The sequence below is a fragment of the Nicotiana tomentosiformis genome, chromosome 6 (genome assembly GCF_000390325.3).
Source record: "Nicotiana tomentosiformis chromosome 6, ASM39032v3, whole genome shotgun sequence".
Lineage (NCBI taxonomy): Eukaryota > Viridiplantae > Streptophyta > Magnoliopsida > Solanales > Solanaceae > Nicotiana > Nicotiana tomentosiformis.
Genome location: NC_090817.1, coordinates 11,089,016 through 11,115,799, shown reverse-complemented (window position 1 = coordinate 11,115,799; position 26,784 = coordinate 11,089,016). Strand labels below are relative to the sequence as shown.

At 35.9% G+C, this 26,784-nt stretch overlaps 1 protein-coding gene across 1 annotated transcript; it reads right to left on the bottom strand.

The window, feature by feature from the left end:
• Nucleotides 1–17,887: 17,887 nt before the first annotated feature.
• Nucleotides 17,888–20,193, bottom strand: LOC104087441 (transcription factor MYBS3). Its single transcript, XM_009591901.4, has 3 exons — nt 19,765–20,193; nt 18,921–19,117; nt 17,888–18,367 (listed from the first exon to the last, which is right to left on the bottom strand). Exons 1-3 carry the CDS (start codon nt 20,057–20,059, stop codon nt 18,041–18,043), a joined length of 819 nt encoding a protein of 272 aa, XP_009590196.1. The 5' UTR covers nt 20,060–20,193; the 3' UTR covers nt 17,888–18,040.
• Nucleotides 20,194–26,784: the final 6,591 nt, after the last annotated feature.

The window sequence follows — 26,784 nt, the reverse complement described above, 5'->3', positions numbered from 1 at the left end:
CCCAAAAACTCCAAATAATAAGAAATGGTTATGGCGAGGCGATAACTAATGTTCCTTAGGTTTTTTTTTATGGAATGGCAACATTTTAGGCGATCCGCGATCCGGGTTCGGGTGAACGGACCCATTTGAATGGCGTGGGCAGAATCGGGCAGAATTCTAGTTCTATGGCCCTAAAATGCCAAAAAATAAGGAACGATCATGGTGTGGCGATTACTAATGTTTCTCATGTCATTTTTGATGGGCCTAAAATTTTATAGGCGATCCAGATCCGGGCGCCCGGGCCCATACGGATGGCATGGGCGATAACACACGAAAATCTAGGAATTGGGCAGAATTTCAGTTTTATGGCCCTAAAACACCGAAAAATGAGGAAAGACCATGGCTATGCGATGACTAATATTACTTAGGCTATCCGGGTCCATGCGCCCAGACCCATGCAGATGGCGTAGGCTATAGCACACAATAATTTGGGAATCAGGCGAAATTTCAGTTTTATGTTCCGAAAATGCCAAAAAATGAGGAACGGTCATGGCGAGGCGATGACTAATATTCCTTAGGTCGTTTTTCGTGGGCCGGCAAAATTTTAGGCTATTTGGGTCCTGGCGCCCGGACCCATATGGATGGCGTGGGCTATAACACATGAATATCTAGAAATCGGGCGGAATTCTAATATTTTGGCCCTAAAACGCAAAAATCTGAGGAAAGGTCATAGCGAGGTGATGACTAATGTTCCTTAGGTTGTTTTTGATGGACCAATAAAATTTTAGGCAATTCGAGTCCGGGCGCCCGGACCCATGTGGATGACGTGGGCTATAGAACACGACAATCGGGGAATCACGCAAAATTCCAGTTTTATGACACTAAAATACCAAAAATGAGGAGCAGTCATGGAGAGGCGATGACTAATGTTCCTTAGGTCGTTTTGATAGACCGGCAAAATTTTAGGTGGTCCAGGTTCTGGCGCCCGGACCTATGCGGTTGGCGTGTGCTGTAGCACACCAAAATCTGAGAATATGGCGGAATTCCAGTTTTACGGTCCTAAAATGCCAAAAACAATGAGGAACGGTCATGGTGAGGCGATGACTAATATTGCTTAGGCCGTTTTTGATAGGCCAAAAAATTTTTAGGCGATCCAGATCCGGGCGCCCGAACCCATGCGGATGGCATGGGCTATAGTACACGAAAATTTAGGAATCAGGCGAAATTCCACATTCATGGCCCTAAAACACCAAATAATAAGGAATGGTTATGGAGAGGCGATGACTAATGATCCTTAGGTCTTTTTTTATGGGCCGGCAAAATTTTAGGTGATCCTAGTCCGGGTGCCCGAATCCATCCGGATGGCTTGGGGTATAGCACATGAAAATATGAGAATCTGGTAGAATTCCACTTTTATGGCCCTAAAATGCCAAAAAATGAGGAACAATTATGGCGAGGAGATTACTAATAATTCTTTGGTCATTTTTGATGGGTCAAAAGTTTTATAGGCGATCCGGGTTCAGGTGCCCGGACCCATATGGATGGCGCGGGCGATAACACACAAAAATCTAGGAATATGGCAGAATTTCAGTTTTATGACCCTAAAACGCCGAAAAATGAGGAACGGTCATGGCTATGCAATGCCTATCGTTATACAGATGGCGTAGGCTATAACACAGGATAATTTAGGAATCAGGTGAAATTCTAGTTTTATATTCCGAAGATGCCAAAAAATGAGTAACGGTTATGGAGAGACGATGACTAATGTTCCTTAGGTAATTTTTCATGGGCCAGTAAATTTTAGGTGATCCAGTTCCTGGCGCACGGACCTATGTGGATGGCGTGCGCTATAGATCACGAAAATATGGAAATCGGGCGAAATTCTAGTTTTAGGGTCCTAAAATGCACAAACCAAGAAATGTTCATGGAGAGTCGGTGACTATTGTTCATTATGTAGTTTTTATGGTTCGGCCAAATTTTAGGCAATCCGGATCTGGGCGCCTTGGCCCATGCAAAAGGCATGGGCTATAGCACAAGAAAATCTGGGAAACATACGAAATTCCAGTTTTATGGCCCTAAAACACCAAAAAACGAGGAACTGTCATGGAGAGGCGGTGACTATTGTTCCTTATGTCATTTCTTATGGTCCGACAAAATTTTAGGTGATCCGGGTCTGGTTTCCCGGGCCCATACAGAAGGCGTGGGCTATATCACACGAAAATTTGGAAATCGGGCAAAATTCCAATTTTATGACCCTAAAATGCCAAAATGCGAGGGACGGTTATGGTGAAGTGGTAGTTGTTGTTCCTTATGTCATTTTTGATGGTCCGACAAAATTTTAATCGATTCGGGCCTGGCCGTCGGGGTCCATGTAGAAGGTGTGGGCTATAACACACGAAAATCTGGAAATCGTGCAGAATTCTAGTTTTATGGACCTGATATGCCAAAAAATGAGGAACGGTTATGGCTAGGTGGTGACTAATGTTCCTTAGTTCGTTTTTATGGGCTGGCCTAATTTTATGTGATCCGGGTCCGGGCCACCATGTCACGACCCAAAACAACCATCGTGATGACACATATCGTGGAACTAGGCAGGCCAATTACTCTACTATTTCAACATAACCAAAAGCTTGAAAAAAATACGAAAGCAGTTAATATTTAAGGAAAACCTTTTTGATAACAGAAAATAGATACGCAACCCAATACAATTTCTCCCAAAAACTGGGGTGTCACCGAGTACATGAGCATTTATACCAGGATACAACCTACTACAATGCCTGAGGAATAAGAACTGAAATACAAATAAAGATAATGAAGGAGAGTCAAGGCCTGCGAACGCCATGAAACTACCTCGATAGTCTCCGAGATCTCGACTCCTCACTCAGCAACCGCCGTAACCGGAAGCACCTGGATATGCACACGAGGTGCAGGGTGTCGCGTGAGTACATCCAACTTAATAAGTAACAAATCCAAACTTTGGACTGAAAGTAGTGACGAACTCAATCGACACAGTTCAATATTAGAAAATAACAGTGGAGAAATGTAGACATGCTTTCAAGTTCGATAGATATCTCAAAATAGTAAAATGGATCAAATCTGAATGGTATGAATAATATAACTCATCTACTTCTACATGTCAATGCACATGTTGTATGTGATACACCATGCTGACAGCCTCATGTGCTCACACTCTCAAATGTTTAATCACTCAGTACTGTATATGGCCCATACGGCCCAGGGAAGATCCATCTCGGAATATATACATCACTGACCATCAGTCACCCAGTACTGAGTAGGGCCAATCCAGCCCGCGGAAAAGATCCATCTCCAGGTATATAATGCTTCGGACAAGATCCATGTCTAGGAAAGATCCATCCCTCAATATAATCAACCGCGCTCACTAGGGGTGTGTGCAGACTCCGGAGGGTCTCCTTCAGCCCAAGCGCTATTATAAATCAGTATAACCGTTGCGGCGTACATCATGATCCCATAAATGTCACTTATAATTAGGCTCTCGGCCTCACTCAGTCATCAATCTCTCCAGTCTCTCTCTCGCGGCCTCACAGTGTCATGATACTAGCCCGAAAATCATGATATGATGTATAAATAAATAACAACAATGACTGAGATATGATATGAAATGAATGAAAATGACTAAGTACGAAATATTAATGAAATCATTAAGACAACAGCAAAAAAACGACCACTATGGTCCCCAATAGTACTGGCATAAAGCCTAAACATGATATCTAGCATGAGTGACAACTCAATTACTTTATCACATGGTGAAGACACGAATGTCAACAAGATAGAACCACAATACAGTGCCATGGAATCGACCAGGTCACAATTCTCACGGTGCACGCCGTCACTTGGCATGTGCGTCACCTCAATACCCATCATATAACACATACATTCAGGGTTTCGAACCCTCAGAACCAAGTTTAGAAGTGTTACTTACCTCAATCCGAGAAAATCCCTACTCCAATATGCCTTTCCCTAGCAAATCAACCTCCAAATGACTCGAATCTAGCCACAAACAGTACAATACAATCAATACGGGCTAAAGGAATCAATTCTACAAGAAATTACTAAGTTATAACTCAAAATCCGAAATTGGTTCAAAATCGCCTCCCAGGCCCACATCTCGGAATCCAATAAAACTCACAAAATCCGAAAGCCCATCCACTCACGAGTCTAGTCATACCAAATTCATCAAAATCTGACACCAATTGATCATTCAAATTCCAAAAATCAACTCTCCAAATCTCTAGCCTCAAACCCCCAAATTACACCTTAAAAATACACCAACTAGGTAGAAAATCAGTGAGGAAACATAATTATTGAAGAAAGATGAACACAAGAAACTTACCTCAAGAATCCCCTTCAAAAACCCTCTCAAAAACCTCCAAAATCCGTGTTCAAAATGTTAGAAATGGTGAAAATCTCGAAACCCTCGCTTATATAGTTTCTGCCCAGGCTTTCCGTACCTGTGGCAACTAAGCCGCTTCTGCGGCCTCGCAGGAGCGACAAAATACCCACTTATGTGGTGACCTCCGCATCTGCGGCTCCCACATCCGCTCCTGCGTACACGCCCCTGCATGGCATCCTCCGCTTCTGCGGAACCCAGCTCCCCTTCCTTCCTTCGTTTTTGCGGCCTTCACCCCACATCTGCGGTCTCGCAGGTGCGGGAAAACCTTCACGCATGTGTCCCTCTGACTTATCTCCCCCATCTCTGTATCTATGGACCTTCACCCGTACCTGCGGGCTCACATCTGTTGTTCCCACTCCGCAGGTGCGATTACACCAGCAGCACATAGACTTTCATAACTTCTCAAATCAAATTCCAAGTCCGTTAACCACCCGAAATCAACCCGAGGCCCCGGGACCTCAACAAAATATACCAACAAGTCTTAAAACATCATACGAACTTAGTTGAACCCTCTAACCACCTCAAACAACATCAAAAAATCGAATCGCATCCCAATTCAGGCCTAATGAACTATGAAATTTTCAAATTCTACTAACAACGTCGAAACCTATCAAATCACACCTGATTGACCTCAAATTTTGCACACAAGTCAAAAATGACACCACAAACCTACTCCCACTTCCGGAAATCCAATCTGATCATGATATCAAAAAGTCCACTTCCGGTCAAACGTTCCAAAATTCGAACTTTCGCCATTTCAAGCCTAATTCTACTACATACCTCCAAATCACAATCCGGACACGCTCCTAAGTCCAAAATCACCTAACAGATCTAACGAAACCATCAAAATTCAAATCCGAGGTCATTTACATATAAGCCAACATCCGGTCAACTTTTCCAACTTAAGCTTTCAATTATGAGACTAAGTGTCTCAATTCACTCTGAAATCACTCCGGGCCCGAACCAACAAACCCGGTAAGTTATATAACAGCTGTAGAGCACAAAAGGAGCAGAAAATAGGAGAACGAGGCTACAACTATCGAAACGATCGGCCGGGTCATTACACACCGGATCCATGCGGATGACGTGGGCTATAACACATGACAAGCTGGGAGTCATGCGGATTTTAAGTTTTATGTCCCTAATATGCCAAAAAAGAGGAACGTTCATGGCAAGGCGATGACTAATGTTAGAGAGTTTGTTTTGGGCCGACAAAATTTTAGGCGATCTGGGTCTGGGTGCCCAGACTCATGCGGATGACGTGGGTTATAGCATACAAATATTTGGGTAATCGGGAGAAATTCATATTTTATGGTCGTAAAATGCCAAAAAATAAGGAACGGCCATGGCAGGCAATCGCTAATGTTCCTTAGGTTGATTTTGATGGCCCGACAAAAATTTTGGCGATTCAGGTTAGGGCGCCCGGACCCATTTAGATGGTGTGGCGATAGCATACGAAAATCTATGAGACACTAAAACGCAAAACAACGAGGAACGAGGAACGGCCATGGCGAAGCGATGACTAGGATTCCTTTGGTCATTTTTGATAGGTCGAAATTTTTTTAGAGGATCCGGGTTCGTGCGCCTGGTCCCATGCGGTTGGCGTGGGTACACGAAAATCTAGAAATCGGGCGAAATTATAATTTATGGCCCTAAAATTCCAAAAAATGAGGAACGGTCATGGCAAGGCGATAACTAATGTTCCTTATGTCGTTTTTTGACATTACCTCATTTTTTGGCGTTTAAAGGCCATAAAATAGGAATTCGAGATGGTTTCTAATTTTTCATGTGCTAATATCCACGCCATCTTCGTGACTTCAGGTGACGGGCTCCGCATCGCCTAAAATATTGTGAACCCATCAGAAATGACCAAATGAACAATTGACATTACTTCGCCAAGTCTATTCCTTATTTTTTGCCGTTTTAGGGTCATAAAAACGAATTCAGGATAATTTTTAATTTTTCGTGTGCTAATGTTCACATCTTCTTCATAAATTCGGGCAACGGGCTCCGAGTCGCTTAAAATTTGTGGTTCCATCAGAAACGATCTAATGAACAATAGTTATCGCTTTGCTGTAATATTTCCTTATATTTTGGGTGTTTTAGGGCTATAAAATAGGAAATCATGACGATTTCTAATTTTTGTATGCTAATGTCCACACCATCTTCTTGAAATTCAGTCGACGGGCTCCAGATCACCTAAAATTTTGTGGGCCCATAAAAAATGACCTAATGAATAATAGGCATTACTTTACCATAACTATTTCTCATTTTTGGCGTTTTAGGGCCATAAAATAGGAATTGAAGACGATTTCCATTTTTTCGTGTGCTAATATCCGCGTCATCATCATGAATTCAGGCGATGGGCTCCGAATAGCCTAAAATTTGTGGGCCCATTAGAAATGACCTAATGAACTATAGTTTTCGCTTTGCCATGATCGTTACTCATTGTTTTGTTGTTTAAGGGACATATAACCAGAATTCAAGACGATTCCAATTTTTAGGTGCTAATGTCCACACCATCTTCATAAATTCGGGCGGCGAGCTCCGAATCGCCTAAATTTTTATGGGCCCATAAGAAACAACCTAATGAAATATAGTCATTGTCGCCGTAAGAAATAAACTCAGGATGATTTTCAGTTTTTCGTGTGGTAATTGCAACACCATCTTCATAAATTCGGGCGCCGGGTTTCGAATCGCCTAAAATTTTGTGGGCCCATCAGAAACGACCTAATGAACAATATTCATCGTTTCACCATGATTGTTTCTCGTTTTTCGCATTTTAGGGGTCATAAAACAAGAATTCAGAATGATTGTCAATTTTTGTGTGCTAATGTCCACGCCATCTTCATGAATTCGGGCGACAGGCTTCGAATCATCTAAAATTTGATGGGCCCATCGGAAACGACCTAATGGATAATAATTATCGTTTCGTTATGACCGTTCCTCATTTTTTTGATATTTTAGGGCCATAAAATAGAAATTAAAGATGATTTCTATTTTTTCGTGTGCTAATGTCCACGCCATCTATATGAATTCAGGCGTCGGGCTCTAAATCGCTAAAAGTTTTATGGGCCCATAAACGGCATAATGAATAATAGTCATGGATTCGCCATGATTGTTTCTCTTTTTTGGCATTTCGAATCGCCTAAAATTTTGTGGGCCCATCAGAAACGACCTAAAGAACAATATTCATCATTTCGCCATGATTGTTTCTTGTTTTTCGTATTTTAGGACCATAAAATAAGAATTCAAAATGATTGTCAATTTTTGTGTGCTAATGTCCCCGCCATCTTCATGAATTCGGGCGACAGGCTTCGAATCACCTAAAATTTGATGGGGCCATCAGAAACGACCTAATGGATAATAGTTATCATTTTATTGTAATCGTTCCTCATTTTTTGATATTTTAGGGGCATAAAATAGAAATTAAGGACGATTTCTATTTTTTGTGTGCTAATGTCCACGCCATCTTCATGAATTCGGGCGTCGGGCTCCAAATTTTTAAAACATTTATGGGCACATCAACGGCCTAATGAATAATAGTCATGGATTCGCCATGATTGTTTCTCATTTTTTGACATTTTATGGATCCATCATAAATGACCCAATGAACAATAGTCATTGCTTCTCTACAATTGTTCCTCGTTTTTGGTATTTTAGGGGTAATAAAATAGAAATTCTGAATGGTTTTCGATTTTCATGTGTTAATGTCTACACCATCTTCGTGAATTTGAGCGACGGGTTTCGAATCGGCTAGGGCCCATCAGAAATAATCTAATGAATAATAGACATTGCTTCGCCGTGTCTATTCCTCAATTTTGGCATTTAGGGCCATAAAACAGGAATTTAGGATGATTTTCAAAAAACAAATTCCTATGTGAATGTCCATGTCATCTTCATGAATTCGGACGATAGGCTCCGAATCGCCTAAACCTTTTTCGGTCCATCAAAAATGGCCTAATGAACTAATAGTAATCGTTTCTCCATGACTGTTCCTCCTTTTTGGCATTTTACGGCCATAAAACAGGAAGTCACGATGATTTTTAATTTTTCGTGTGCTAATATTTACGCCATCTTCATGAATTCGGGCGACGGACTCCGAAACGCTTAAAATTTTATGGGCCCATGAGAAACAACCTAATAAATAACAATCATTGCTTCTCCATGACCATTTTTTTTATTTTTTTTTGGCGTTTTAAGATCATAAAATAGGAATTCAAGATGATTTTTAATTTTTTGTGTGCTAATATCCACGCTATCTTCTTGAATTCGGGTGACGGGGAAACATATTGTTATTGGAAAAATATTCCTGGAGCAAAACCCTTAACACCTATGTCTCACAATTACTATTTCTACTCTCTTTCCCCATTTTATGTAACACTGTTTCTCCGAAAAAATGTTATGAAATGACACGATTTTATATTTGAAAAGTGTTGGTGTTTGTGTATTTAAATATTAAAATTATAATATTAAAGTGCATTATTTCTGGTGAGGTAGTGGTTATAATTTGGCAAGAATGTGGTCATTACTTTAGTATAACTCGTGAAACTACTAATATCATGATTTACCACCAATTACCCACTAAAGATTAGATTTTATAACCACCAATTATGCTCTACAATTTTATTATCCCACTACTTTATTATTTATTTTATGGAATAGATTCTACACCTATAAATAGTAGTATTTCTTCTTTGTGTTTGGTGTGAAAAAATATTGTAGTGCGTATGAAAAAAGTGAAAATTGGTGTAGTGAAAAAGAGAGTTAAGTGAAGGAGAAAATCTAAGTCTCCAACTTATTATCTACAAAAAAGAATATTATTTTGTTGAACGAAGGTGTTCATTTTGGTGGAGCTTTGGACTCAACAACTTGTCCAGAGTTCGTTCGAGTCATACGACGTTGGTGGGTTGTTGTATCTTGGAAGGGACAAGTCAAGAGTATTATTGTTGGATCGGTGAAGATACTACCACAGTGGGCTTGAATCTCCTTAAAGAGAGTGAGATATCCGCGCCTCAGCCTGAAGAATATTTATTTATTTTTCTTCATTTTATTTTTCAACTATAATTACTTGTAACACCAACAAAAAGTATTTAATTATTCTTAGCAATCTTATACTATGCATGACTTTTCGAGACTCCACTAGATGTAAAAACTAACTCTTTTTGTTTATTACCTTTTTGTGAAGCATATGAAGTGATATGGAGAACAACCACCTATTATTCAATTTTGATAATAAGAAGAATTTGTTACCTTGTATATACATAAATTAAAGTCTTTTTCTATAATTTAAAAAAAAATCCGTATCTAATTAAACGTCGAAAGGTTAAGACGTATTCGAATGTTGCTTTTTTGGTAATTAAGAATTTTATTACTCACCTAGCGAATATATACATAACCACAGCTAAGCCATCTCAGCTGACTGCCAAGCTATGTGTCTAATAAAACATCATCACATAAACGGAATGGAAAAGAAGATCATGGTGTCAAAGGTTGAGACGTGTCAGAGTTTGGCTTGTTCATTTTTTTTTTCTTCAATACCATTTGTAATAATTTCCCTTCGATATATTTATATATCATTTGTAATCTTTTCTTCTATGCTAAGCCGCGGTAGATAGAGTTATTCGGTAACTCAACTTATTTAGAGTTGTCTAGTAACTGTGTTGCTTCCATTTAGCATTAGAAATACGTGTAATCGGCCCTACCTTTTACATATATCTATTGAAAATCTATTCACCTCTTTAAGTGATTAGTAAATGTTATTCAAACCAATTTTTTCCATCCGTATCAGTATTTAAAGTTATTATCTCAGGAATAGTGTCCCTGGCCATGATAAACTAAAATTATTGTATCCTAAGGTCCCAAGTTAAGACCAATGGAACTATTTCTAACTTCACAACTTAAATATATATAATTAGGGATCATTTGGTAGGAGGTATTAGAAAAAATAATGCAAGCATTAACTTTGTGCATTACTAATATCTTGTTTGGTATATTGTTTTAACATATGTATAACTAATACTTGCATTAGTTATACATCATACTTGTATTAGCCTATGTATAAGTAATGCATAGAAAATTATGACATTAGTAATACCAAGGCTATTAATGCATATATTAATATGATTAAAGACAAAATTATCCTTAAAGTTCCTTAAAGTTAAAAAATATGAAGAATATTTTTATAAACAACTATTTTTCTTAAAAATTATGCAATACATTATAATTTTAATACACCATACCAAACAGTTTATAAGAAATAATATCAATATAATTAATGATTGCATTAGTACCTCATGTTCAGTAAAGTAATCGCTTGTGTGCCTTTATTGCTTTCCCACAATGCATAGCCGAGAAGACCAAATCCTTAACCCCTATGCCTTTCATTGTAGGGGAAGGTGGACCTAATAGAAAGTTTCTAGTCTCTTCTGTGGTCCTATGCTCTATTAATTAAATGAATCCAAATCACAAGCGACAAAAAGAATGGCTTATGAATATATTGATGAAGATAGAAGAAAAGCCAGTGAAAAAAATAATTTGTTTTGTCCGTAGCATGCTACTAGATCTATTTCTCAGAATGATGTATTATACCATATTCCTAAGGAATTTACTTTTTTTCATTGACATAATCCTTGATTTTATAGCTTAATAGAGGAAACGATGGACAACAGCTATAGGGCAAGTCGTGTTATTTAAGTAGTGAGAGATAACAGTGAGAGAAAGTTATCTGATATTTGTACGTGCTAGTGAGAGATAGCAAATACACCTATGAATTAGTCGTGCATCTGTCCAAATGATGAAACTGTGGCATTTGACGAACGACCATATGCAACACTTGACTGGGCTAGAGGGTATTCCGCACAATGATCAGTGCAATTTGCGCATTTGTTGGTAGAGGGTTTAGATAAAGTAAGTACTCGCTAAGAGACCCAACATGTATTATTATTTTTATATTGGGTTCTTTCATTAACTAATATAAAAATCAGTTCTGTCATTTTTTTTTTGTACACTCAAGCTGATCCAAACAATATAATTTAAATAAAAAGGGGCAAGTTGTGGTGTTAGTGCACAAAGAAAGAGAATAATCAAGAAATTCGAAAACAATAGGAACATGGTTACATTATGGAGTTTGAAGACGAAATTTATTGGATAATGAACAGTGATTGACAAAAATCCAAAGAAACAATAGTGGGAATATCACTCTCCTTGCAATAGAAACATGATACTTACTCCTTCCCAAATATTAATCATTTTAACAAACTTAATTTTTTTCAAAATATTTAACATTTTAGCAACAAAAGAAGCATTTTAGTCCTTCTCTATTTTTGAATATGACACTACGAAAACAACATCGGGTTAGAATAGATAGATTTATAATGTGCATGGCGGTAGGATTTTTGTTAAGGGAATTCAAAAAAAGGTTAAAAAATTAAAAGAGACGGTGACCAGTGGAAATTGAACGATTGACCTTACAAAAATTTTGTACCCCCTTTATTATTGAGCTATGCTTTTGGGTTGTGTCAAAAAAATTTAAACTATAATATATAGAAGTATAAAATAAATTTTGCCTTATATCTACAGTGTAATTTTTCGACGAAGGGTTGTAACGACCCGACCGGTCGTTTTGAGCTCTAGCGCGTCGTTCGGCAGTTTGAGACCTTGAGTAATTTCACTTCAGGTATTATGACTTGTATGTGTGGTCGAAATTGAATTTCGGGAGGTTCAGAGTTGATTTGGGAAGAAAATTCTAAATTTGGAAACTTTAAGTTGGAAGAATTGACTAAGGTGTGACTTTTGAGCAAGCGACCTCGGAATCGGGATTTGAAGGTTCCAATAGGTTCATATGATGATTTCGTACTTGGTGTATGTTCAAGTCGAGTATAGGGTGGACCGGGAGTATTTCGGCACTTATTACGGAGGGTTGGCATTTTGAAGGTTTAATAATTTTTTAAGTTTGGGTTGAAGTAGATTTTGATGTTATCGATGTCCGTTTGGGATTCCGAGCCTGGGAATAGTTCCGTATGGTGATTTTGGCCTTGGGAGAGTATCCGGACGTTAATTTGGAAGTCCGTAGGTCGTTTCGGCGTCAATTGGCAAAAGTTATTAATTGGATAATTTTTGGGAAGTTTGACCGAGAGTGAACTTTTTGACATCGGGGTCGGATTCCAATTCCAGAAGTGGGAGTAGGTCTGTAATGTCAATTATGACTTGCGTGCAAAATTTGAGGTCAATCGGACTTGATTTGATATGTTTCGACACAAGATATAGAATTTGAAAGTTTGAAAAATTTATAAGTTCGATTCGAGATGCAATTTAAAATTTTGATGTTGTTATGTGTGATTTGAGTCCCGGGTGAGTTTCGGACGAGATTCAGATAATTTTTCGTTTCATGTTGCATTGTTGTAGGTATGCTGGTTCTGGTTTTTTTGCATATGTGGAAGAATGGGCGCGGAGGCGAGATCGCAAATGCGGACAGTTGATCGCAGAAGTGCAAGTAGGCTTGTCTGGGGAGGATCGCAGAAGCGGAAATTGGGGCGCATCTGTGGCCCCACAAAAGCAAGGGCCTTGGGCGCAGAAGCACGTTTGGCTTCACACCTGCGGTTGTGCAGAAATGGATGGAGATCCGTAGGTGCGAGGGGTCGAATGGCTACTCGATTCCGCATAAGCGGAGCTCGTGTCGTAGAAGTGACGTCGCAGAAGCGGCTCTTGTGTCCGCAGAAGCGGAAATGACTGGGCAGAATCCTTTAAGTTTGAGGGTTCGATATTTTCACCCATTTTTCGAATTTTGGAGCTCGGTTTGGGTGACTTTTGAGAGGAATTTCACCACACAACTTGGGGTAAGTGTTCTTGACTCCCTTGTAATTATATTTCATGAATTAATCTTCATTTTTGGTGTATGATTATTGAATCTTCAAGAGAAATCGAAGAAAATTTCTATAATTTCATAAAACGAATTTTCGAGTTTTGAATACCGATTCGGAGTCGGATTTGAATAAAATTAGTATGGTTGAACTCGTAGTTGGATGGGTTATCGGATTTTATGAGTTTCGTCGAGTTTCGTCAGGTTTCGAGGCGTGGGCCCCACTGCTAATGTTTCGAGCGGAGTTGGAAACTATTTAAATTGATTAGTTATATATGGGTATTAAAACACATATTGATTGATTTGCACATTGTTTGCATAGTTTTGGATCGACAAGCATCAGTTCAAGGTGTTAGAGTGGCGTTGGAGCTTGCTATGGAATTTCGGAGTAAGGTAAGTCTCTTATCTAACCTTGTAAGAGGGAATTTACCCCATAGGTGATTTAAATTATTATCTGCTACTAATTGTGGGGGGCTACGTACGCATTAGGTCACGAGAGTCCGTGCGTAGCTACTAATTATGCTTGTGTCCGGGTAGTTTAGGACCCAAATCATGAGTTAGTTGTAATGTTTGCATCCTTTGTTAATTGAAGTACCTTAACCATATTGGAAATTGTTAGAGGAGATAGTAAAAGACCGAAATTTCACGTACTTGAATTTTTGTGCGAATTACTCGTCCGTTAATAGAAATTGTACATCCTTACGTGTTATCCTTGTGATAGCTTCTCATTTCGTAGGTTCATAAAATGTCTTCCTTTCTTGTGGAGCGGGACGGACGCCTCGGCAGTATAGATGCATCTATGGTTCGTGCCGCTTGACCTTGACAATGTACACATTATTCTGGATCGGGCCGAACGACCTCGGCAGAATCGTGCGTTATATCATTAGTAGCCCGAATATTCATGAGCCAATCTTTCCACTAATGCCCGGCATTTTTATGGTATTCCTTATTTATTTGATAATGACACTTGACATTTTTTTTTCCTGAGTTGTTATGGTAGAATGCAAAATTTAGAAATTCATGCTTTAAAGGAAATATTTGGAAGACTATGTAACTTATAGATTTACCACATTACTTCCGTATGCTTCATATCTGCTCACGCTTTTATTATATTGCTCTATTGGACCTTTAGTAAGTGTCGATGTCGACCTCTCGTCACTACTTCTTCGAGGTTAGACTTGATACTTACTGGGTACGCGTTGATTTACGTACTCATACTACACTTGATGCACATTTTGTGCAGGTATATATATGTCTAGTGATCTTTTGGGCGTAGAGGCACGGCTATTGCGGGGACTTACGGTTAGCTGCATTCTATGTTACGAATCCGTAGCATACAGAGTCTCCATCAAAGTTATTTACATTCTCCTGTCTAATTTGTATTCCAGACATATGTTGTATTTTATCATATTTCCTAGTTGATACTCATGTACTTGTGATATCGGATTTTGGAGGTTTTCTTCGGGTTAATCATTATTGTGGTTCCTGTTAATATTTTTATTCGTTTTGTAAATTCTATGATATACTGTTAAATTAAGGAAAACTCACGATTTCAAAAATACTAAAATGAGTAAATAAATTGATAAATCAATGTTGGCTTGTCTGACGGCGGTGTTAGGCGTCATCATGATCCATAGTGAAATTTGGGTCGTGATAAGAGCGAACCCCCTTCCGCCCCCTAAATCAGCCGTGCCGTGCATGGTATTGAGTATGATTTAAGAAAGAATATATATTCACATGCATGCAAATATTTCTGTAAACAGTATATGTATATATCTTATCTGCCCTAAACTTTAAATCAATGACATCACAAATGTGTTATTGGAGGTAGCTAAGGGAAAGAGGAAAGCTTTCTATCCTCTGCAGGAAACATATGTATATATGTAAATTTAGATATCTTGAAGGTGTTATCACTATTTCCTATTCGATCGTATTTTCTTTCTTTAGCCGTCTAAACTTTACATATACTATATCATTATTAATGACAAGGTGACGAGAAGGACCAAATTGTACTTTCCAAACCTAATAATGATTGTGTTGGAACGACAAGTATTCATTTATGTTTAATAAGAGATCTCGAATTCAAGTTTTAGATATAGAATTACCTTCGTTAGGAAGTATTTTATTTTTACTGTGGAACTTTTCGGCACGAACTCAAATTTAATCGAATCTTAATGCGAATATCGCTAGAAAAAAATGTATTTCTTGACAACTCATTGATAGTAATAGGTATTTAACACAGTGATTCTTGTTGGTTCCAAAGTCACAATCTCTAAAAAGTGAAGGAACGACCTGACAAATGACAGGTATTTAAACAGACACAAGATTTAATGCAAATGCTAAAATATGCCCCCCCTCCCCCACCCCCCAAGAAAATGCCAAAAATATAAAGTGGTGTGTGTTTTATATGGTTCAAGGATTTTACTGATTAATTCTGCTCGAACTAGATACTAGAAACCAAGAAAAAACTTGTACTCCGATTGATTAGTGTTTCTGGTGAAGTTATTATAATAAAGCTAGCATTTAATTAAGTTTTATGCAGTATAAAACAATTACGTTATTAGTGCAACGATCTTTTATTATATGATACTAATCAATGCTTATTAAATGGAATTAGGTGCAATCACTTTCTAAATGATCTTAGAGGCGCTACAATTTGAAATTTATGAGTTTTAATTTTGTCACAAAACTCATAGCTGTCTTAGTTACTTGATTCGTAATTATTTATACATATTTAATGAATTTCTAAGTATAAATACAAAGTTTACGCAAAAGCAACGAGTTTAATCGAACTCGCACCCTGTAAGCTAGTTCCAGAGTGATTTGATTAGATTAATATTTTTTACACATACATATAATTTAATTTAAACTCATTTCTAAGAAGCAAAGGAAAAATAAGTGTAGAGAGAGGGAGAAAGCAAGAACAAATTACAAGCAATGAGCTAGGTTGAACAACCGACAAGTCTTTGAATCTGGGTCATATATTATTTCTACCAGTTAATACTTAAGTCCAAACAAGTCTTGAAAATAAGATTCAGGATTCATAATTTTGTAAAATTATTATTATAGTGGTCCATTGGCCTTTGTCAAGTAATGTCAAATTATTTTGTCTGTATTTTGTAGGCAGATATGGTACAATTATTCATTGTTTCCAATTTATACACGTTTCAGGAATGTGGTTTTTTGGTTTTTTCCACTTGCTTTATCCTATTTATATCTGGAGTAAAGGTGATGATGGACCCTTTCTGTAGGTAAAAGTTGACCCCATAAAATCCAAGTATATCTTATTTGTAGATATCATATAATAGCATACTTGAAAAGTAAGAGATGCTGTTTTAACCTACAATATCTCCTTCCTATAAAGCTTCAAAATGTTTATAGGCCATTACAACAACATAAACGGCAACAACAAACCTAGTGTATTCTCACAAGTAGAGTATGGTGTAATTAATATGTATGCAGACATTTCCCCTACCTTTAAAAAGACAGATAGGTTGTTTTCGATAGATTTTCGGCTCATAAAAGATAAAGGGAAGGACCAATGACAAGCAATCCAATCAAAAAAATCAAGAGAAAACACACAACTAACAATAGTTAATGCAATTAAAACCGAAGTGAAGGCAACAAGTAATAAAAAAAGTCTGAAAAATAAAAATATACGAAAGACACTAAGTGGTGTACCAAAGCTACTTTAACAAATAAAGACAAAACTCAACTACCTATCTACCCTAATTCTCAACGTTCACATCTTCCTATCCATAGTCATTAATTTTATTTTATTTGGTATTATTTGATTAAGCATGATGTTAAAGAAAAAAAATACACTTATCATAAGTAACCTTGTTACTTATGATCTTAAATATTTCATGACGTTTTTATATCTATAGGAGAATACCATTAAGAGTAAAATAAAATAGTATAAAGTTAAAAAAATATTAATTATTAAAAAAGTGTCATTTTTTTAACGAACTATAAAAGAAAAAGCGCTATTATATAAAATGGAATAGAGGGATGTATCAGTATAAATACAACACGATTAATCAGGTGAAGCATGAAAAGTTTAGGAAAAGAAGTTATTATATAGGAAATTAAAACTTCCCTGCATGTTTGAAGGAATAAACAAACAAAATAAAAAGCTTGAAGAATAAGAAGAAGAAAGAAATCTAATTATGTTTGAATTACTTGAAAAAATTGTTTTTGTTATCAGAGATAAAAGGGATAATGAAACAGAAAAGAGGATATGCTTCCCTTTAAAAAGACCAGCCAAAATGCACTTCTTTGATCCTTTACCCCAATTAGCAATAAATTGGTTGAATTGACAACACTCTTTTATTGTAGAAAGGAAGATTAATTTGTCACAATTGTCTAGTGGAATTTCATTATTACAAATTTAATATGTCCAAAATGTAAAAGGAATTGAGGATATTCCCTCTTTTCTCAACTTTGAATTTTAGAGGTATTGGTCTCTCTTTACTCTTTTGTATTTTTCTATTTCTTAATAATTTTTAGTTATAAATATATTTAAAGGTCAAATGTACGTAGAGTGATTGTATCAAATCTTCAAATTGCTTTGTTCTTGAAAATTAGCAAAAATAATTGAAGTTAGAGATGGAGAATAGAGGTGTAACCTATATTAGTAATAGCATGATCCTGAAAATTCATTCATTATCTACCTAGGAAAAAAAAGGGTGAGAATACATCCATTGTGCTATAATCACTTAATAATTAAATTTACTTTTAAATAGAGGAGAAATAATTAGGAGTACAAGTTAGGTAACTGTAATTGGTCCAATATTTCTTGGAGCTGAGAGACTTAGCTCCAAATCAAGAGCTCCAAGTGAAGAAATTGACTTATTTGGCACTTTCTTAATTGGTACTGAATAAATCTCTTCAGGTTGTTGAGGATTTTCACTCCTTTGATTATCTTTGGCAATTGACATATCTTCTCCAAATGAATTTAAGTCTAATAATGATGCTCTAATTTCTTGACAATCTTTGTTTGTTAAGATTGTTGTGTCATGACAATCAGCAAAATTATCTGCATGCTTGAACTTCATGGTTATGGCATCAACATGCATCTTGTTGTTGCTCCTTGCCTATTATGTTTACAAATAAGAGTTAATTCTTGTACTGACAAATAATAATTACGTCTCAATCCGAAAAAAATTTGTGGTCGGCTAAATGAACTCTCACTGATCACATTACTTCATTTACACTCATTCCATGCCGATATTATGCAAAAGTCTCTATAAACTCATCTCTCACTATGGTGTAAAAAAATTATTTACATGATCATGTCACCTATAAGTCAATTACAAGTAAGTCTCTATGTTAACATTTTTTACTAAACTCGTAAAAATAGTAACTAACAACTGTGACGAGTTAAAATGCACTGATTTTGTAAGAAAATTAGTGTATATAAATTAAATTTTATATTGCTCGGATCCTCCAAAAATAGCATTGCACTTATGTTAGGTGCTTCAAATACAGTATTTCTTGAAAATATCATACACAAGTATGACGTTGATTTTTATAAGATCCAAGTAACATAGGTTAAATCCTATAAATAATACGTCAAAAGATCTACTTATAAGGAAATGTGAAATTATGGATAAAAATAGTTGGTGTCATTAATGCAAAAATATTTACCATGTCAAATAGGCTGGAACGTCGTTTCTTTTTGTTGAGACTTGATTGTCTTAGGAAATACTTTTGAGCATGACTTGCAACTTGAGTTGGAGTCCTTGTAGTCACAAAGTTTCTTGAAATTCCTCTCCAATCTCCTTTTCCTTGCTTTTCTAGTCCAATTAAGAATTTTCTGTGTTCCTCCTCTGTCCATGGAACTCCTGTTTATCCAATATAAATAAGTATCAATAATCACATTATTCCTAAATGAATTATCACTGTCATGTCGTTCCATTTAAGTTATAAATAGATCTCAACTCAACGTGAACTTGCTCACATTATCGATCCAAATATAAAAGAGGATGGTCGTGATAGATTGACAACCAGGATAAAAGATACATGTTTTTGTGACACCACGCAAATAGGAAGAAATACTAGTCAAGCTGATGATTCTCCCAAAACAAAATCAAAATATATTGGATAAGACCTTAACTTTGAACCAAAGGTAGATAAAATTATTCTACATTACTCCCTCAATCTTAAATTATCTGTCGTGTTTCTTTTTTATACGTCTCTTAAGAAATTATTCATTACAAGTGATTTTGAACTATTTTACCCTTATTTGTGTCTTAAGATATAATCTATTTACATTGGATATTTATTCTATTTATGTACTATCTCCATCTTCATGAACAATAACTATCAAGGGTAAATGGGAAAAAAATAATTAATTTTGTCTTGAATTTCTAAAATGACAAATAATTTGATATTACCATTGTTAAAAATCACGATGGATAATTTGAAACGGAGGGAGTAACAAATTAGAAATTAATGTGTTGACAATAAGTATGAAAAAATTATTACATACCTTTCTTTCTTTCCTCAACACGAACTACAAGGCCATCAGAGAGATAACCATTATTAATTGAAGTACTCTTTTCACAGCTTTCATTAACAGATGGAGGAGTCAAACAATCCAAACTAAAACTTTTCTTCAAGTGATCAATAGAAGAAGAAGAAGATGAAGCATTATTAGAGATGTCAAGTTGCACTCCAAAAAGCTTTAATCCACCAATAAAACTACCATTACTAGCACATTTCAATGTGCTACAAGTTCTTGAATTGTGACCAATGTTACCACAATGTGAACATTTTCTTCCCATTTTCAACAAACAAAACGGCTCGCGCCAGTTGTCCCTCGGAAAAACGCGTGTTTTTAGTACTAATATCAACACCAAAGACTCAAAATCCACATTTGGGAGGGGGGGTTCTTTCTTCTTTTGGTTGTTGAAAGGGGGGGAGGGAAGAGAGTTGTATATCAACAACTATTTAGTTAGTTGGTTTATATGATGATGTGTTGTAGTACAAGGTAGGGTTTATGAAAATAGAAAGATGATTGGATGGACATTAATGTTTTTTGGTTGGATATATTATCCAACTTGGGTTCTTATAGTAGAAAGCAACAACTTTTGGTATCTCTACAAACGACAAAATAAAGCAAGATGGCATTATTATAGGAAATGATAAAGATTTATCTCACAAAACGTTACAATAATATAGAGCCAGTGAGTTTAAAATATAGTGTTCATATCTTATTATGTACGGTAAAGGGCCAAATATACCCCTGTATATTCGAAAATGATTTAAGAATACCTTTCGTTATACTATTGGGTTATATATACTTATCCCGTTATACTTTGGAACAAAAATACCCTTATTTTGGATGGAGTGTCGCGTGGCAACACCAGATGAAAACGACCCATTTCTTTTTTTTACCCGATCCGTTTTAAAAAACTCACCACCCGACCTAATTTTCACCCAAGGCTAAATTTAGCATCTTTTAATCTAAAGCAATTTTTTTGTAAAAACTGAAAAGAAAAACAAATGCTTTAAAAAATATTTTTTAATTTTTTTTAAAGTATTTGTTTTTGTAAAAACTGGAAAAAAAAAATATTTTACAAAATATTTTCGTTTTTTTAAAACGAATGCACCTGTAGTCCACTACTTTAGGAAAATCTTTTTTTCAGTTTTTACAAAAAAAACAAAATCAGTTTTTCAGTTTTTTTAAAGCATATATTTTGTAAAAACTGAAAAATCTTTTTTTGTAAACACTGGGAAAAAAAAAGGAATTTGCAAAATATATATTTTTAAGTTTTTTCAGTTTTTTTAAAGCATTTTTTTGTAAAAACTGAAAAAACAAAAATCTCCTAAAGCAATGGACTACATATGCATTAGTTTAAAAAATTGAAAATATTTTGCAAAAAAAGATTTCTTCAGTTTTTACAAAACAAATGTTTTAAAAAACTGAAATAACTGAAAAATATATATTTTGCAAATTCTTTTTTTCAGTTTTTACAAAAAAAAAAAAACAGTTTTTACAAAATATATGCTTTAAAAAAACTGATAAAACAATTTATTTTTTTTTGTAAAAACTAGGAAAAAAATTCCTAAAGAAGTGGACTACAGGTGCATTAGTTTTAAAAAAACGAAAATATTTTGTAAAATAATTTTTTTTTTAGTTTTTACAAAAAAAATTGCTTTAGATTAAAAGATGCTAAATTTAGCCTTGGGTGAAAATTGGGTCGGGTGTGGGTTTTTTTAAAACGGATCGGGTCAAAAAAAAAAAGAAATGGGTCGTTTTCATCTGGTACTGCCACGTGGCACTCCATCCAAAATAAGAATATTTTTGTTTCAAAGTATGATGGGAGGGGTATAGATAACTCAATAGTATAACAAGGGGTATTCTTAGACTATTTTCGAAAGTACAGGGGTATATTTGGCCCTTTGCCGTATTATGTATATACCTAAGGCGGCTTTAGGGTAAGGTAAGTGAAACTCTTGTATTAGGCCCCAAAAATATAAAGTACTACTATATATATATATATATATATATATATACAATTATTGATAAAATAGTTTAAATTTTAATTTTTTTTAAAAAAAATGGTAAAGGTAGGATTGAATGAGTCAATAGGATAAAAATTTTCTCTCACTAAATAAATAATATATTTATCTTCTCATCAATTTTATTTGTCTTTATTTATGTATAGTCTTTTTTCATATTTTTCACTATTTTATTTTCTGATTTCAACTCATATTCTTTAAATTAGCTATTTCTTTTGTCACATTTGATTGGTCCACACATCAGAAAGTAAGTTCTTTTGTGTCTCATCTTTTTTAGCTAAAAAATTCTCAAGACAAATGTCTTAAGGTTCAAAACACAATATACTCAACCCTTTTACCATTTTTACTTAATGCTATTTTTTTATATATGATAGAGTTCAATAGCATATGATGTGCTCCTAACACACACATTATACGTTGCTCTCTCACCACTAGATTAAAGTCATGTAGGTTTTTTTGTCTCAATATTATAAGAATTTTATGAAAGAAATTTTAGGGTCTTTTAATATATTTTAGTTTTAAGCCACCAATTCCGTTGAGCCGTCCTGATTAATGATCAACAATTATTTATAGATCACTGCCCCATGGACGTATTGTTTAACCAACTTAATTCACATTTGGTAACTAAATAACAAATTCACTGATTGTTATCTTATCTTAATTGAGACTGTATAAAATTTGATTGAAAATGTCAAGGGTGGACAGGTGGCTCAAGTAGGAGACTAGAAAAGCTTTTATTTAGGTCCCCAAAAATTTTCACTAATGAATTTTATGCTTTTATTTCAAGTTAGACAATATTAAAGTTTGTAACAAAAAAAAGTACAAAAAATTTGGACAAAAGAAAGAAAGAAAGATTGTCTACTTTTTAATACTAAAAATATTTTAGAACTTTGAATTAAATTATTTAAATCTTCACATTAGTAAATATTTTCTTTACAACAATATCAAAGATAACATATTGAAAATACATGTCTAATATCTTATTTATTTAAGTTACTTCTTACTAATATAAATAATATTATTACTATGTGAAGTTAAAGGCTTTATCATTTAAGAATATTATACTATTGCCACAATCCAAAATCTCACATATCGTGATGGCGCCTATCGCAATACTAGGCAAGCCGGTAATCACAAATAACCACGCATCTTTGGATTGAACACACAATGAAATAAGCTTAATAGTAAAAATCTCATAAATAACTGATAGGAAAATACTGCGACTCAATATATCTAATTGCTAAAAACAACCGTGTAGAAGGATAGAACAGTGTAAACTAACTGAAAAGAAGGAGAGCCGAGGTTTGCGGACGCCAAGGCAGCTACCTCAATAGTCTCCAAGCATATGAAGCGCCACAGCTAGCAACCGATGTGTCCAGAAGTACCTGGATCTGCACACGAATTGCAAAGTGTAGTATGAGTACAACCGACCCAATGTACTCAATAAGTAGTAGGACTAACCTTGGGCTGAAAGCAGTGACGAGCTGAGACAACTACAATTCAAATCCAGGTTATAACAGTACAAAAATATAGACATATTTTTAAGTTTAACAGTTTAAGACTTTAAGTTCAAAACGGATAAAATATGCCAAGTATGACTGATACGAGGAATGTTAACTCTCTATATCTATATGTCAAATGTGCATGTCTCATGTGATGCATCACAATGGTAACCTCACGTACTCACACTTTCAGAGTACTCAATCTGACTATCTCAACTCACACTCAGTCACTCAGCACTGTACAGTATCTGCGCTCACTGCTGATATGTCAGACTCCGAAGGGGCGGATCCTGCCAAGCGCTAATAAAAACCTGCTTCGATGCGCAGCCCGATCCCATCATGAATCAATAATACCTGCTGCGGCGTGTAGCCCGATCCCATCATGAGTCAATAAAACTTGTTGCGGCGGGAAGCCCGATCTCATCATGAATCCATAAAACTTGATGCGGCGTGCAGCCTGATCCCATCAATATCACTCACAATCAGGCCCTCAACCTCACTCAATCATCAATCTCTCCAGTCTCTCGGGCTCATAACACTCATGCCAATTAGCCCAACAATGATACATGATGCAACAATAAATGATAACAGAAACTAAGATATGATATGCAAATGATGAATTCGACTAATGCATAACTACAATTTAAGCAAACAACTCAACAACGAAAGAACGACCTATGTGGGTCCCAACAGTACCAGCATATAGCCTAAGCATGATCTCTAATATGAATCACATCTTAATTTCTCTAACACATGGAGAATACATGAATAATAACAAGATTAGATGACTACACAGTTCTACGGAATCAACCAAGTCACAATTACTATAGTGCACGCCCACATTCCCATCACCTAGCATGTGCGTCACCTCGACACCAACCACATAACATGTATTTCGGCGATTCATACCCTCAGAACCAAGTTTAGAAGTGTTACTTATCTCAAACCACACAAATCTCTACTCCAACAAGCCCTTGCCACTAGAATCGGTCTCTGAACGACTCGAATCTAGTCACAAACAACTCAATACGATCAACACAAGCTATAGGAATCAATTCCATATGATAAAGCTGAGTTCTTTAACAATAGTCAAAAAGTCAACTCAAAAAGTCAACCTCGGGCCCACGTCTCGGAATCCAATAAAATTAATAAAATTCAAACACCCATTCAATAACGAGTCCAACTATACCAAAATTACTAAATTCCAATCTAACCCGGCCTTCAAATCCTCAAATTATAGTTTATGAAGTTTCTACAATTTATTTCCAATTTTTCCAACCCAAAACACTAATTAAATGGTAAAAACGTTGATAGATGCATGTATATTAACCAAATCCGAGTTAGAATCACTTACCCCAATTAATTCCTTGAAAATCCCTCCAAGAATCGCCCCAATCCAAACTCCCAATGTTCAGATGAGAAATAATAATATAACCCACATTTTTTGAAATCTTATATTGTGCCCAGATGCTCCCCTTCGCGATCGCGAAGCACAAACTTACAAGCTTCCAACTTAACCCTTCGCGAACGCATAACTCTACGCGCGAACGCGATGCCTAGGGATCCAACTCCACGCGATCGTGATAAACAAACGTGTAGCTTCATGCCACCCCTCCTTCCTTCTTCGCGAACGTGTCTTCTCCCACGCGATCGCATAACATAACTCCCTTAAAGCTTCGCGGTCGCAGCCTTAACCACACGATCGCATAGAACAAATTGCCACCTACGAAACCTTACCCTCCACGATCGCGTCCCTCTCCTCGCGATCGCATAAGAGGAAACCAGAAGCACAGGCATCAGCAACTTCAGCAACTCTTCTAAGTCAAATTTTAATCTGTTAACCATCTGAAATCCACCCGAGGCCCTCAGGACCTCAATCAAACATACCAACAAGTCCTAAAACATCATACGAACTTGCTCGTAGCCTCAAATCACATCAAACAATACTAAAACTATGAGTCGCACACCGATTCAAGCTTACTTAACTTACGAACTTCTAACTTCCAAAACTAATAATGCAACATACCAAACCAACTCCGATTAACCTCAAATTTTGCACACAAGTCATAAATGACACAACAGACCTATTTCAACTTCCGGAACCAAAATCTGAGCCAGGTAACATAAAGTCAACTCTCGGTTAAACTTCTCAACTCTCCAACCTTTAATTTTTTCAACTTTTGCCAATTCAAGCCAAAATCACCTACGGACTCCAAATCAGCATCCAGACACACTCCTAAGTCCAAAATTACCATACGGGGCTATCAGAACCATCAAAACTCCATTCTAGAGTCATTTACATATAAGTCAACATCTTGTCAACTCTTTCAACTTAGGCTTCCAACCTTGGGACAAAGTGTCTCAATTCATTCCGAAACATCCTTGGAACCAAACCAACCACCCTAGCAAGTCATATAACAACAACAAACACAGATAAAAAATAAATGGGGGAACGGGGCTATAATACTCAAAACAATCGGCCGGATCGTTACAACTATAAATAATAATTATGAAAAAAATGGCAACACTAAATGTTTTTTTTATATGCACTAATAAAAAAAATTATAAGACCTCTTATTAAAAGTTGGCTTTAGGCCATTAATTTTATGGAACCGCCACCGATATATACGTTCTTGTTTTCAAAAGTCGACATATATTCCAACCGGTAAATAACGAGGTTCAGTTAAACCTATGGTTTTGCCCTTAATTAGTACGTGCCCATTTGAGTATTACCTTTCAAGATTCATCTATTATAACTTTTTGTATAGTTAAATTAGTCAAAGACCTTCGGGATGTACGCATGTGTTTACGCATGTAGAACAATTTCTTTTGGTTGTCCACCCAGGCATAATGGTTTGTATCTGTTTTGGGGTTCGATTAATTTGGACTCATTTTGGCAGTAGAACATTCCTTATCAAAGACGATTCTAATTTCAGATCTCCAATCTAAGATCTCTGATAAAAAATAGATAGGTACTTACCAATTTCACCGCAATCTTTGATAGTCATTGAACAGTAATTAAAATTCAAAAGGTAACCTTTGATACCTCCTTTGATTATTTATTCTCTCTATTATCTCAACTCTCTATTATTGAAAAGAAATGGTCAACAAAGTCATCTTCGTTAGCATCTTTTAATAAATACATACCCATTATTGGTCATCTTGTGCACAAAATTATATAATAGGTTTTTGGATAGATATATTTTTAGTAGAATATTGTAAGTATGTAAAATAAGATCAGATACATCAATTTTTTTATAACGATAGCGTCCAAGCCAACTTTTATGCACTTTAATTAACCAATTTAATTAGTTATGCATGCACTAGGCAATTAGTACCCCAGATTTGAGAATAGCTCAAAAAGGACAATGTCAGTCGCTAATAGATGAAAGGGGTAGATATATTGATCAATTTGACAGGAAGGCCTTAGTAGGATAATAGTGAAAAAGAGAATATTGATGTTGATCTAGTAAGAGTTTTTC

What these genes read in the sequence shown, in the direction of transcription:
- LOC104087441 (XM_009591901.4), bottom strand. Translation starts at nt 20,059, where the DNA reads ATGGGAAGAAAATGTTCACATTGTGGTAACATTGGTCACAATTCAAGA. An exon ending in TGTTGAGGAAAGAAAGAAAG is followed by an intron (nt 19,118 to 19,764) that starts GTATGTAATAAT and finishes TTGGATAAACAG; the next exon opens with GAGTTCCATGGACAGAGGAG. An exon ending in GTTCCAGCCTATTTGACATG is followed by an intron (nt 18,368 to 18,920) that starts GTAAATATTTTT and finishes TAAACATAATAG; the next exon opens with GCAAGGAGCAACAACAAGAT.